Source organism: Pseudonaja textilis, chromosome 11, assembly GCF_049901715.1.
Source record: "Pseudonaja textilis isolate UNSWEBS1 chromosome 11, rPseTex1.2, whole genome shotgun sequence".
NCBI classification, from domain to species: domain Eukaryota; kingdom Metazoa; phylum Chordata; class Lepidosauria; order Squamata; family Elapidae; genus Pseudonaja; species Pseudonaja textilis.
In genome coordinates this window covers 20,109,082-20,122,477 of record NC_142000.1, presented here as the reverse complement: position 1 = coordinate 20,122,477, position 13,396 = coordinate 20,109,082, and the positions used below count along the sequence as shown (strand labels likewise).

The 13,396-nt window shown below is 41.2% G+C and overlaps 1 protein-coding gene across 2 annotated transcripts in view; it reads right to left on the bottom strand.

Annotated features, from left to right (window-relative positions):
• Positions 1 to 13,396, bottom strand: part of ATP2C2 (ATPase secretory pathway Ca2+ transporting 2) — a 31,948-nt gene that overhangs the window by 4,276 nt on the left and 14,276 nt on the right. For both annotated transcript variants that reach the window (XM_026713920.2, XM_087940717.1), the window contains exons 12-24: positions 12,862 to 12,986; positions 11,580 to 11,677; positions 11,184 to 11,285; positions 10,474 to 10,563; positions 9,140 to 9,241; positions 8,474 to 8,630; positions 6,658 to 6,828; positions 5,764 to 5,861; positions 5,610 to 5,660; positions 3,455 to 3,621; positions 1,440 to 1,508; positions 1,228 to 1,344; positions 328 to 475 (exon numbers count right to left, since the gene is read on the bottom strand). In XM_026713920.2, coding sequence (XP_026569705.1) covers positions 328 to 475; positions 1,228 to 1,344; positions 1,440 to 1,508; positions 3,455 to 3,621; positions 5,610 to 5,660; positions 5,764 to 5,861; positions 6,658 to 6,828; positions 8,474 to 8,630; positions 9,140 to 9,241; positions 10,474 to 10,563; positions 11,184 to 11,285; positions 11,580 to 11,677; positions 12,862 to 12,986 — 1,495 coding nt within the window. The remainder of the gene's footprint in view (positions 1 to 327; positions 476 to 1,227; positions 1,345 to 1,439; positions 1,509 to 3,454; positions 3,622 to 5,609; positions 5,661 to 5,763; positions 5,862 to 6,657; positions 6,829 to 8,473; positions 8,631 to 9,139; positions 9,242 to 10,473; positions 10,564 to 11,183; positions 11,286 to 11,579; positions 11,678 to 12,861; positions 12,987 to 13,396) is intronic.

Here is a 13,396-nt window from a genome sequence, read left to right as displayed (position 1 = left end):
AAAAACAAAACCCAAGGAAGTCCAGTTGCCTTTGGAGAAAGCACCTTTGGGACAACCCTGATCTAGATGACTGAGAATCTTCATAAGACACCTGCATCTTACATCTTTACTGAGAAAACCTTTTGCATGTCTTCAAAAGAAAAAAAAAAAGCTGATCTGGAGTTTCCAATTCAACCAATTGAAGAATGCATTCCTCATCCAGAATGCAAATCCTGAGCCAAGCAGCCAAGACTCCTTCTCTGAGTTGGTTGCATCAAAGGCGGAAAAAAGTCACAAAAGGGTGATGGAACCAGGAAGGGTCTTAGGATGATCTACCTACAATCTCACCTCCTTCCAAAAGACGTAAATGGTCCCTATGATGATAACGGTTGCCGAAAGGATAATTTTTAGGATCAGGGACTTGCTGAGAATTGTATCCGTGGTGTTTCTTGGAGGTTTTTTGATGGCATCTTTGTCTACTGGTTCAACCCCCAAACTATATAATAAAGATGATAATTATAATAACAACAACAACAATAATAATGACATTATTTTATAAACAACAGACTAACTGGTTATTTATATTTACTATGGAAATGGCCATGGATAGATTTTGAATCTCTAAGGCATGTTAGACTACAGCGGACCAAATATGGACAGTGCCAAACTTGGATATTAAGTAGGGATACTGAAATGCCACTTATAAAGAAAATAAGTTGTAATATCGTCTTACTCATGCGGTCCTTGGTGCTCTCTGCACTTGGTTGCTTTCTTGCAGGCGTTTCATGACCCAACTAGGTATCAGCACTGCTAGCACACGGTCCTAGCACTGATGATGTGATCTAGTTGGGTCATGAAATGTCTGCAAGAAAACCACCAAGCTCAGAGAGCACCAAAGACCCACAATTCAATCGTCAGCTACAAATAATCTCTTCACTCGTAATTGTCTGAATCTTTGGGGGGAAAAAGAGAAAGGGATTTGATAATAGTTCTATAAACTCTAACTTCAAAAGAACTGATCATTGTACAAATACTGAGCGCGTATATTTGTCTTTGGTAGATTTGTAGTTGGTGAAAGGACGGGTATCAACCAGTTTTCCCTCAAAATCACTTTTCATATCCAATTTCAGACAGGAATTTTCGAGTTCTATTTTAATTGTATATTTAAGTCTTCATGGAAGAAGCGGAAAGAAATCAGATCTGGATTTCGCGATGGGAAGGTTCTAATTTTCATCCTGGGGTCCTCACCTTTGAGCTGGAGGGCCATCCATGATGATATTGATCCATAAGATCTGCATAGCATTGAGTGGATTTGGCAGATTGAATATGGTGGACAGAGTTATTAAACTTAGAGCGGAGATGCTCCTATAGGAAGAAAAGCAGGAGAAAAAATTTAATCAACATTCTCCGCCCTTTTTGAAAAACAGCTTCCGTTCTATTTCTTCTTTGTCATGACTTACGTGCTAAGTTGAAATCGAACAAAGTTCTTAATGTTGTAAAATATGCCCTTCCCTTCTTCTATGGCGTGTCTGTTGGGAAGAAAACACAACGTCCATACTCGGATCTAAATAGTTAAGCTTGGACAGAACATCATCCATTGTTTTTTTTTTTAATAAAACCATTTTTTTTTATATATTTATTTCAACAGAAATAATCCTGAAGTCATTTCATACACTCTTCTGAGGTTCGTCCCAAAGGTGCTTTTCCAAGACCCAACTGGACTATCTGGGTTTTTTTTTTTCTTTGAAGACATTTCACTTCTCATCCAAGAAGATTCTTCAGCTCTGACCACCATCTGGGCAGAGCTGAAGAAGCTTCTTGGATGAGAAGCAAAACGTGTTCAAATAAAAAAAAAAGAACAGTCCAGTTTTCTCTTGAAAAAGCACCTTTGAGACAACCATCATCTAGAGCAGTGGCCCCCAACCTTTTTTGAACCAGGGACCAGTTTCACGATTATTTATTCTTTCACGGATCGGTACCTGAGTAATGCGAGACTCCACCACCATCGGGACGGCTCTTTGTTCGAAGCTGCCCCCCCTTCGATGAAACTAAGGCACGAGCACCCAAATGCCGCTTTCCAACTGAAAACCCGGAAGCGCCGTCGAAACAAGATGGCGGCACCCAAGCTTTGCGGCCTAGTAAAAAATGATCCACGGACCGGTACTGGTCCGGGGACCGTTGGTTTGGGACCCCTGATCTAGAGGATTGAGAATCTCCATAGATACATACCGAAGTTCATTACTGCCTCGGTTTTATTACCATTGCCCAGGAACCAGAGGGAAATTTAATCACAGCAATTAGCCTCCATTTTAGGTTTCCGCCAATTCTACCCTCTTCTTTTTCAGTGGAAAAAAGGGGCATGAGTGTACACTCAGGAGTGCTCAGTGGGCTGTTCGATGTTGCACATTAACATCAGTGACCCATGGTGGCGCAATGGTTAGAGGGCGGCACTGCAGGCTACTTCTGTTGATTGGCATCTGCCATCAGTTTGGCAGCTCGATCCCAACCGGCTCAAGGTTGACTCAGCCTTCCGTCCTTCCGAGGTCAATAAAATGAGGATTCAAATTGTCGGGAGCAAGCGGCATATAAGATTAAGTACTAATGCTATTACGAAAATCCTGCCGAAACTGAGATACTTTGTTCATAATCTGTGTGCAAGGTATTCAGTCCAGACAGGAAGTGACGACTGTGTGATGACTCAAAGGGGGATGGCACAAAGGCAACACAGATAATCAGTAGGAGTCCCTTTATTAGCTCCGGCTTTGCCCCCAATGTCTGGTTACCTTCTGGCTGGAGAAAAAACTCTCCCAGGAACAGCCTTTGGCTGCAGAGAATCAAGTCCAAAATGTGTCAACAAAAACTGTAACTTAAAGTCCAATCAAGGCAAAATGAGGTAATTACTCCGGCAGGGCAGGAGCAAGAATTCCAGACGTGAAGGCATGGCAATAACTCAACACAGTTGGGAGGATGCCAGGAACAGAGATAAGCAAAGTCAACACAAGATAAACTCATGCTTGCTCCCAGCAGACACCACACTCAGCTTGCATCTCTTTTAAACTCTCATTCCCAGGTGTGGCTAATGAAGGGAATCGGGGCCCTTTCCTCCCCCATAAACCATGCAACCCACGTTGCTCTCTCCCCCATAACTCCCTGCGTGCCCTAGGATGAAGAAGGGGTGGGCCTGGGTCTTCCTCTGAACTCCCTCTCCTTTGTTCTACCTCCCCCCCTGCTCTGTCCAGTCAGACTTAGCCCTTCCCCAGTTTCCTCCACAGCCAATGGAGCCACACTCCCACTCCCCGTCAGCTGTTTGTCTTCCTCCTCCGATTCAGACTCCTCCAGAGGCACGACACACTAAACCGCTTAGAGAGGACTGTAAAGCACTGTGAAGTGGTATATAAGCCTAAGTGCCATTGCTATCAAAGGAGTTTTAGGAAGGGTGTATGTCAGAGAAACAGTTCTGGCACAAACCACTTACATGATGGCTGAGAAGTTGTCATCCACAAGAATCATGTTTGCAGCCTCCTTGCTTACATCCGTGCCTGCCCGTCCCATCGCGATCCCAATGTCGGCAGACTTCAAAGCCACAGCGTCGTTCACTCCGTCCCCTGTCATTCCCACGATGGCCCCAGCCTTTTGCAAAGCCTACGGAAGTCACAGATGAGTTTAAACCTTGGCCTTCACCTGGTGGACAGAAGCTTTGACTTGGGGGGGGGGGAGGAAGCCCATTTAAATTGCAGACAATCCTTGACGTACGACCACAGTTGGAACCGGAACATCTGCTAAGCAGTGCAGTTGTTCAGTAAGTCACACCTGATTTTATGACCTTTGTTTGCTGCGCTCATTAAATGAATCACATTAAGTTATTAAGGGAATCTGGCTACCCTCCTCATTGACTTCGCTTGGCAAGAGCCCCTGGATCTTGTCACCCCAGGGCACTGCCACGGTATTAGTTCCGGTCATACGTCACTTTTTTCAGTGCCATCATAACTTTTGTAGAGATTTTCTTTGTACATGGCTGCCATTATTAATTTACAATTTTTCATCCAAAGTTTTTCCCAATCCTCTAGTTGTATGTTGTATCCAAAATTTTTCACCCAGGCAATCATTGTTTGTTTCACTGCCTCCTCTTCTTTATCAGATTTTAGGAGGGAATTATATATTTTGGATATACGTTTTTCCTCTGGTTCTAATAAAACTTTGTCAATTTCCTGCAGAATTTTATCTATGCTAAATTCTTCTATATCTTTTTTGTATTTTGTTTGCACCTGCAAATAAGGCCACCAATCTATCATTATTCCTTCTTCCTTCAATTTTTGGTTTGTCTTTAAGTTTTCTTGATTATCTAATAGTTGATTGTACCTGATCATTTTAGTACTATCCAAAGTATTTGGGTAAATCATTGCTTCTATAGTTGAAAGTCAGCCTGGTATCTTAATATAGTGTTTTTTTCCTAATTTTCTGCCAAATCTCTATTTATGCATCTCTAATTAAATGTTTTTAACATGTAGATATGTCTTATTTTTCTTCTCCCACAAAATGGCATGCCATCCAATTTGTAGATCATGTCCTAGAGTTAATGTTCTCTTATTATTTAAAAATATCCATTCTCTAATCCAAATTAGTGTTGCTGCCTGGTCATAACTTTTGAACGGTTGTTAAATAATGGTCATAAGTCAAGGACATTCAACATCAAGAAAAGAGCCTAAATGTTCAGAGTAGGGATCTTAGGTTATTGGTGCTAAAATGTACACAGATATTACGTCAGCTGTTAGAAACTGTAAGCATTAATTCTTCCAATTAAAAAAGTAAGATTTGTGATCTATTTAAATCTCTTTATCAGAGATTACTTTGCCCATAAACCCAAGGATAAATGTTCATGCAAAGATAATTGCTAGAATCAAGCTAAACCACGTTCATATCGATGCCTTAATTCCACATTAGCCAAGAGGCTGTTTATATGCAGGTCTATTTAAATAATTATCTGATTGTCCCTTTATGATTGTCATAAACTGGAACAAGGTGATTGTGGATTAGTTGTTGGGAGTTTTTCTGAGCTAATCAACTGTGCTTACTTTTAACCTACACGTCTCAAATCAACAACAAATAAAAGTTACTTGCCCCTTGGTGCAGCCAGCGGGCAAAGAAAACCGCAATAATTCAACCAGGGCGACAATATGTTTTTACTAACAAGTTCAGTCTATTTTTTTTTTCCTGCAGTTCGTTGTTAATTCACTACTTAAGAAAGTAGAACAGAGTTGGAAATTTCCTTTGCTCAAATAAAAGGCAACGGTTTGGTTTTATTACTGCTAAAAGATGCAGTCTTGAGTTTTGTAAGTGAATCAGTGACAAAATAAATGCATCCTAATTTGGAATTATTTCATTTGTCGCTATCTGAACAGCTAGGCAGTGATGGTCTCTCCCTCCTGATTGTTAGCGAAGAATGAATAGATCCTTGGTTTCAGAATGAGTTGCAAGAAAAACGAAGGAAGAGAATGAATCTTAATTTTTGCAGTCAGCAGTTATTTCATACATTAAGGGGAGATCACCAAGAAGCAGAATCATTTCAAGGAAAAGAATTGCATTACAAGAGAAAAATCTTGGCACTCTAGAGTTTACAGTCTGAAGGATACCTTTATAATTTTAACTTTGTGTTTGGGGCTTGTTCTGAAGAAGATGGAAACCTGGAGGAGGCGGGGAAGAAGAGATGTACATGAGACCGTGATTTTGTTTGAGAAGAGTTGCCCAATCCCATATATTCTCATGACTCCTTCAAGCCACCGTTACATTTTTGATTCTTGAAGACAGCGTCGAGTCATCAATGTTCTCCAGTTCTTCCCCAGACATAGCGTTCATTTTCCCATTACAAAGACCAATGTTCTTCCCTGCAAGGAAAGAAATTCATTAAGCACATAATGGTAGGTTTAACTTGTACAAACCACGTGCACATTAAGAAATGGCTCATTATGATTCAAAAAGGGCCACATTTTTAGTGTTTCATTTCAAAATTGGACCTCTTCTGAGTCCTTTCATGATCGAGGCATTCTGGATACCTCTAGGCTTTTCCTTGCTGTGTGATTCTCTGGCTGCATCTCTTGAGTGAAAGAACCAATAGATGATCTCAAGGAAGCAGCCAAGGATGTTAGCTTGGAGCTGGATTTAACTCTGTTGGAGCTCTTGGAAAGAAGTATCCATGCAACCTTCTTCAGAACTTCAGAGAAGGAAATCCGGAATAAAAACAAAGCTACGATCCAGCAAAGTTTTATTTTTTGCTGTTGACATTGGATTCTCAAAAGGTTGCAGGACCATGACATGTGACTTCTCTGGAGTTGGCAAGGGAGGAGAAAGAGATCTGCATTCTCTGAAATGATTAGCCTCTCCCTTCATGAAATCACATCATGCAGATGACAAATGGTTGAAGATCTCTGACTTGTTAAATGAGCAGGGTAAAGCAATTTGTAATTAAGAAAATAGTGGTGTTGCATGGGAATTTTTTGCACTGTTGGGTTAGATTAGAAGAAGGCAGCCTTGCTGTGTCCAACCCGAACCTTTCAGCGCAGCTTCATCTATATCTAAGATGGAATCAAGGTATTATCTAAGATGGAATCAAGGTAAGGATCAAATAGGGCATTCCATTCTAAAAAGAAAATAAATAAATGCTGTATTCCATGTCTTGCTTACCAATAGCCAAAGCTGTTTCAAAGGCATCTCCAGTTATCATTTTCACAGCTACACCTGAGCCATTGAGAACTTTAACAGCTTCTTTTACGCCTTCTCGTGGCGGATCAATGATTCCAACTAGACCCAAAAAGGTCAATCTGCCAAGTTCCGGTCCAGAAGCCAAGGCGAGCACTAAGATGAGAATAAGAGACTGGGAATCATGATGAACCACATTACTTTTTATTTAAATTACTGGCATGGAGTGGCCTCTGGAAAATTTGGAAAAATGCAGTTGGTACAGAACATTGCAACTTGATTCTCTGCTATCAGGTCATGTTTGACTCATCTTATTACAGTTGCACTGGCTTCCAATTTGTTTATTCATCCAATTTTTTTAAAAAAAGTATCTAGATTTTGCCCCTTGCCTATAAAATAAACTCTTCAGAACCAGGATATTTAAATTTAAATTTCTGTGAGAATCTTCTGCTAATTTACAATGTTTGTAAGAGGTTCTGTTTTATGTCCCACTATTGAAAGAAGCTAGGGCTGATTTGTTTACTTAGTTCAAATACTTCTAGGTTGCTTCAGTCATGACACTAAACACGCTTGCTGTAATATAAACAAAGTGTCAAAGCTATATTACAATCACCATAATATTAAAACAATAACATATAAAACTTCCAACTGTAATAATTCATAATCCAGTGATTGCAAGTGAATTATCAGGCTTAGCCCAAGAACACCATAAAACAACCCAGCTAAAGCTCAGTCCTTTATTTGTTTAGGCACAGTAGGCAGAATCTTGCCAGATTAAACCATTATTACATGCCTATATGAGAATGAATGGCAGAGCCTGGGACCCGAGTCAAGAGACGAATCAGGCTAGAGTCTCAACATGCCCACAAGTGGTTTAAATCTAACGCCTCTTAAAATCCATTAACCCATATGTAGGTCAAAATAGTTCTAATCGTTAACTGACTAGGTTTGTTGTAGCCTATCGGCTACTGGCCCTTCCAGCAACTGAATCGGGAGCAGGAGGAAGCGCGGGAGTCAGGATCAGCCTCAGCTCCAGGGGAAAGAGGGAATGAAGCTGTCAGAGAGAGAGAGAGAGAGAGGCAGAGGCAGAGCCTGGGCTGTCCTTCAGTCTTCCGACAGAGAGTCAACAGCCCCCAAGTTTGGAGGTGGCTGAGGAGGAAGAGAAGGGACAGCTGGGTCCAGTGCCTGACGCGCGGCTGTGCAGGAGGCAGAGGAGAGGAGAGCGGTGGAAATCTATGAGCCGGTCCTTGGGACAGAAGAGCCACCGCTGCTAGCGAAGCTCCACCCAACTCTGGGGATCAAAGGCCGACAACTATTCATCTCTCTATTCATCTCTCTACCCGATGGACTGTTTAGCCTGCGTTGAGAGAGAAACTTATTCCTGGAGCTCCTAATAAAGGAATCTTTTGAGTTCACACCAGCGGGTTTGTCGTGTTTGGGGAGCTGGGCCAGAACAAGATTCCTATCCACCGGCATGAGCAATGAATCAATTTAATTGGAACTAATGTGTTTCCTTGCTCTTACGCTCCTGACCATCCCCTGGGGGGTATTATAGGGAGCAGCTGTTCTAAACCTCTTCCTCTGACCCAGCTTTGGGCTGGGCTGCATCTTGTCTCACCCCTCTGCTTGGAATGTGCTCCTTCCTAGGAAGCCACCACCTCACATCCAAAGCATAATCAAAATCCATCCTTAGTATGAAGCTATTTTCTTTAGATGGCTTAAAGACTCTGGTTTTGCTCAAGAACCTTCATTTGTCGAGGACGTAAGATTGGGATAAAATGAGGCACAGGCACAGACCGACCTCGCAAGCCAAGGGAACCCATGCACTTTTCTTCTTGGGCGTAGGAAGCTTTCTGTTGGGGAGTCAAGGGCAGAGCAGTCCCTCTGTTGTTGAACATGGTACAATGCTGCATCACTTCTTTAAAGGCCCCTTTCATGAAGTAGATGTCTTCTTGATCCTGAGAAAGGAGAAGGTGGAAGATACCACCAGGAGAACATCTAGAACCATTGACCTTTTTACATCCTGAATTAAGTTGTTTATTATATACACAATATTTTTAAAACACGGCATGCTGCATCATATTAGGAAAGGAAATATTTTGCTTCTCCAACTCAGCTTGTGTTGGAGACAGAAGAGAAATGAACCTTCATGCTAAGCTATGTCATAGTTTATTTGACTGGTTTAGGATGTGGTTTGAATCCCACAAGGATATAGGAAGTTAGAGCACCATTTTTGGAAAGTCCTCTGGATTTGCCATATCACCCAGTCTTGAAGGCCATCAAGCCAACTTGGGTCAACTCTGCTGAGCCTTCCTTAAAAGGAGTTGTGAGGATCAAAAAGAGGAAAAACCATGGGATATAAAAGTGACTACATGCCTTTAACTGGAATAAATTCCCACAAGAATGATTTCTTTAGTTTCTAAGCTTGGTCTACAACTAAAACCCATGCAGTTGCTTCCTTATCTACCTGATTTTTCAAAGCACACTTCACAGCCATCCATTTTTGCTCCGAGCTAAAGGGAATCTCTTTTGTTCGCACATAAGTATTGTTTATATCATCCAGGTCCATCTAAAACAGATAAGAGAAGGACAGAATGTCAGCATGAATTCGTTGGTTGAACTAGACTAGATCGACACAAAATTGCATCAACACCCCTCTGGTCAAAAGCTGAATATTTTAGTGCTGAATGTCTAGGTTGCTTTTGAACGGCAATGTCAGGCTTTGGAAAAGTAGATGTCTTCTTGATCCTTATCAAACCAGGGCTAGTTAGACTGAGTTTTCTTTTGAACGCTAAACTTCCTTTATCCATCTTGCTTTATTACAAACATACAAGCAGACTGTGTTCCCAGTTAGGTCACCTTCCTGATATCTCAGGGGCTTCCACAAAGAAGATGGAGTCAAGCTATTCTCCAAAGCACCCAAGGGCAGGACAAGAAGCAATGTGTGGAAACTAATCAAGGAGAGAAGCAACCTGGAACCAAGGAGGAATGTCTTGACAGTTAGAACAGTTAACCAGTGGAACAACTTGTATCCAGAAGTTGTGGGTGCTCCAACACTGAAAATTTTAAAGAAGAGATTGGACAACCATTTGTCTGAAATGGTACAGGGTTTCCTTCTTGATCAAGGAGTTAGAAGATCTCCAAGGTCCCTCCAACTATTCTAATTCTAATTTCTATTCCCTCTACTCTACTCCAGTCTGCAACTCACAATTTCCACCCTTGGAGAACTGGGGGGTGGGGTGGTGGTTGGGAATTTTCTAAATCTCTCCAGCTTTCCCCCCAAGGAGATGCTGAGATGATCAGGCCTCTTTTGTTCCAGCATTGTCTTTCTCCATCTTTTCAGAGCTAAACTGCTTCTTTTGTACGCATCTATACTGGTTCTGGAAATAATATTCCTCTATTAGAAAACCTCTGTCTTTCCCAGGATCCTATTTTCCAGTCGATCTAATGGAAGTGGTAGGTGGGGTCAAGGATTATGTGGCATTATTCCAATCCATTGGATATTTGTGTGTGTGTGTGTGTTACACATTTATTTTTAACTGATTGAGTTCCAGACTTTTGAAGGGAAATTAAGAAGAAATGGTAGGACTCCATAATATGCAGACAACTTATAATATTCTGATTGATTCATTTTTTAATTGCACAATCATCAGAATGTTAAATCAGAATGTTAAATGTTAAATCTCTCCTATTTTGACAATCACAGTACAGCAAGGGGCTACCTCTATGCATTTTCATATTAAACAAAACCAAACAAAATATAAAATTAGCAAGTCTATGAATCGTAGTTAAGGACCTTACCTTCATAGCCAAGGCAAGGAGGGCTCCTTCCGTGGGTTGTCCCATCACTGCTGCCTTCCTGATCACGGCGTTGTTGGCGACACAACCGGCCTGCAAAAATTTCATTCCAACGTTTAGGAGGTGCAGAAAGAGGTGAGCGAATCAGCTCTGGGTTCAACTCGAATCAAGGATGAGCTCCCAAACCATGAGCCAGGTCTACAGCCTTGAAAGTTAGCCTTCCTCCAATAAATAAACATTTTGCATATCATGAAATTTTGCTTTACTTTAAATGAACTTCCTAAGAAAAAAGCAATAGCATCTCTCCAGCAATATGTTGTCCACTGCAAACATGTCATCATTTATGGGTCAAATCATTTTTGTGGACTGAATTTTCTGTTTTTGTTTTTAAAAAATACTAATTTCCCCTTTATTGAGATTTAGATGGTACAGCTTTTCTGTTCAGCGCGGACTTTTCAAACATGCTGAGTTCATGACTTTTGTTCCCTCATAGAGTTTCTATCCTATTCTCATTGTTAAAGGTCCTTCAAGATTTTTTGGAAGCTGCCCCAGGGGCCTCAGGTTTTATATGTAAATAAACATATTTATGTGTGCCTCAGGACTGGAAATGAAACTTTACAAATGCTGCACTTGTTTTCATCCTTCAGGGCACTATTATTAATAATAACAGGTTATTGGAATAACCTGTTATTTGAAGTAATCAAATAATTTACCTCCACAAGTTTTCCCACTGAGATGTTTGAAAATCCTTTGATGACTTCTTTAGAAGGTAAAAGGCACACATTTCCTTCTCTGTTATATCCAACTCCACTCACCTGGAAGAATATAAATCGGTAAGAAGGAATGTAAAGAAACATCCCAAGGAACATCCAACCATTTCTATCCACATTACAAAGACAAAATCTTGATTAGAAGGCAATTCTCTCTTTTTAAAGAATTGGACAATGGGAACAGTCATAAATCAAGGACATTTTGGATGGAAATGAATAATTAAGAGTCCATGAAGTAGTACAGGTATGAACCACATTAAAAAAAAAAGCCCAGTCTAAGACGTTAGATAAGTATGGCTAAGATTTAACCCATTAGTGCTAAGGAAACATCTGGAGTACCTCTGCCTTAAATCCATCGGAGGTCACAAGCTGAATCACGGTCATCTCATTGGTAGTCAGAGTTCCAGTCTTATCAGAGCAAATCACATTGCAACAGCCTGAGAAGAAAGGATTTGTCCAAACTGGGTCTTAGGTTAGTAAGTTGGTAGTACGGGCCCTCCAAATACCAGATGTTTAGTTGCCTAGTTTAATGAACAGGGGGACTAGAGGGTGACGTGATAGCAGTGTTCCAATATTTGAGGAGCTGCCACAAAGAAGAGGGGAGGTCAACTTATGCTCCACAGTACATGAAGGCAAGACAAGTAGCAATGAACGGAAGCTAATCAAGGAGAGAAGCAACCTAGAACTAAGGAGGAATTTCCTGACCTTGAGAACAATTAATCAGCGGAACGGTTGTCTCCAGAAGTTGTGGATGCTCCAATCCTGGAGGTTTTTAAGCAGAGCATGGACAATGTTTGCCTGAAACAGGGTCCCTGCTTGAACAGGGGATCGGACTAGAAGATCTCCAAAGTCCCTTCAAATCTGTTATTCTGCTATCAGTTTGACCCAGTCTTTCCTGCCTTACGCTGGCAATCTAGGTAACTTCAGAAGGTCCACCAGAAAAGATGGCCACTTCTCACATCAAAGGCCATCTGAAAGATTTATCCTATATGTCTGCCACCGTTTAAAAAGCACTAAGCCAGCAGCCATCAATTCTATCTTGTGCTAGAAAATGTTATTAATTTTATCTCTTTCATCTAACCTTCCCCAACATGATTCTGAAGGGCTATTATCTCCAGGAAGACTTACATCGTTTGCATTTTTCAGACGGCTTGAACTAATAAAAGATATCTTCTCAGGAATAAATCATGAGGAGGAAACGTTAATTCTTCTCCCTACCTGGAGTTAATGTCCTCTGGTCAGAAGCACTCATTGTCTATTTTCATTTGCTTGTTATGAAAGTTTCCCCCGCTCCTGAAATTGTCTAATAGATGGCTGTTCCAGGCTTTAGATATTAGATTTGTATCCTCCGACAGATTTTTTAAAATTACGTTTCCTCCAACATTCCTGAAACCCAGGGAGCATTCCTCAAATTGTGCTATCCAATTGGGGACTACAGAAAATGCTGCTTTCAACTTATTTTACTGTATTAGGAAGGAAGGAAGGAAGGAAGGAAGGAAGGAAGGAAGGAAGGAAGGAGAAGGAGAAGGCAGGGAGGAAGGAAGGAGGAAAAGGGAGGGAGGGAGGAAGGATCAAAGGAAAGTAGAAAAATTAAGGAAGGAGAAATAAGTGTGCGACTCACCTAGAGTTTCCACTATAGGCAACTTCTTCACAATGACTTGTTTCTTGGCCATTCTCAAGACACCCAATACTAGCGTCACCGTGACTACGATGGGAAGGCCTTCAGGGATGGCAGCCACCGCCAAGCTGCGCACACACAATCATTTACCACTGATGTTACACACCACTACCTCTTCCTGCAAGGAAGTATACCCAAGCATCAACTTGCTCCAAAACCCTCATTCTAGAGTAGACACAGAAGACTGGGCCAATGGATATATGGGTAAATGACCCAGGAATGCAGGTTTTTGTGGAATGTCTATTCGAGGGAAGACATTTAGGTCAAAGTTGGCCTTTCCATTAAGACTTCTAGTTCTACTGTCTTGACCTGATGTCTCTAGTGTCAGGGTTCCAAGTAATGCACCCATTGAAGTCAGAACTCCAAGGCAGATAGATTACTCAAAGAACAATTTATTTGGATACATCATATTGGCACAACTGGTGAAAACCAACTCTGTGGTTTTCACCTGATTAAAAGTGAAAGTTTTCCCCTTTCC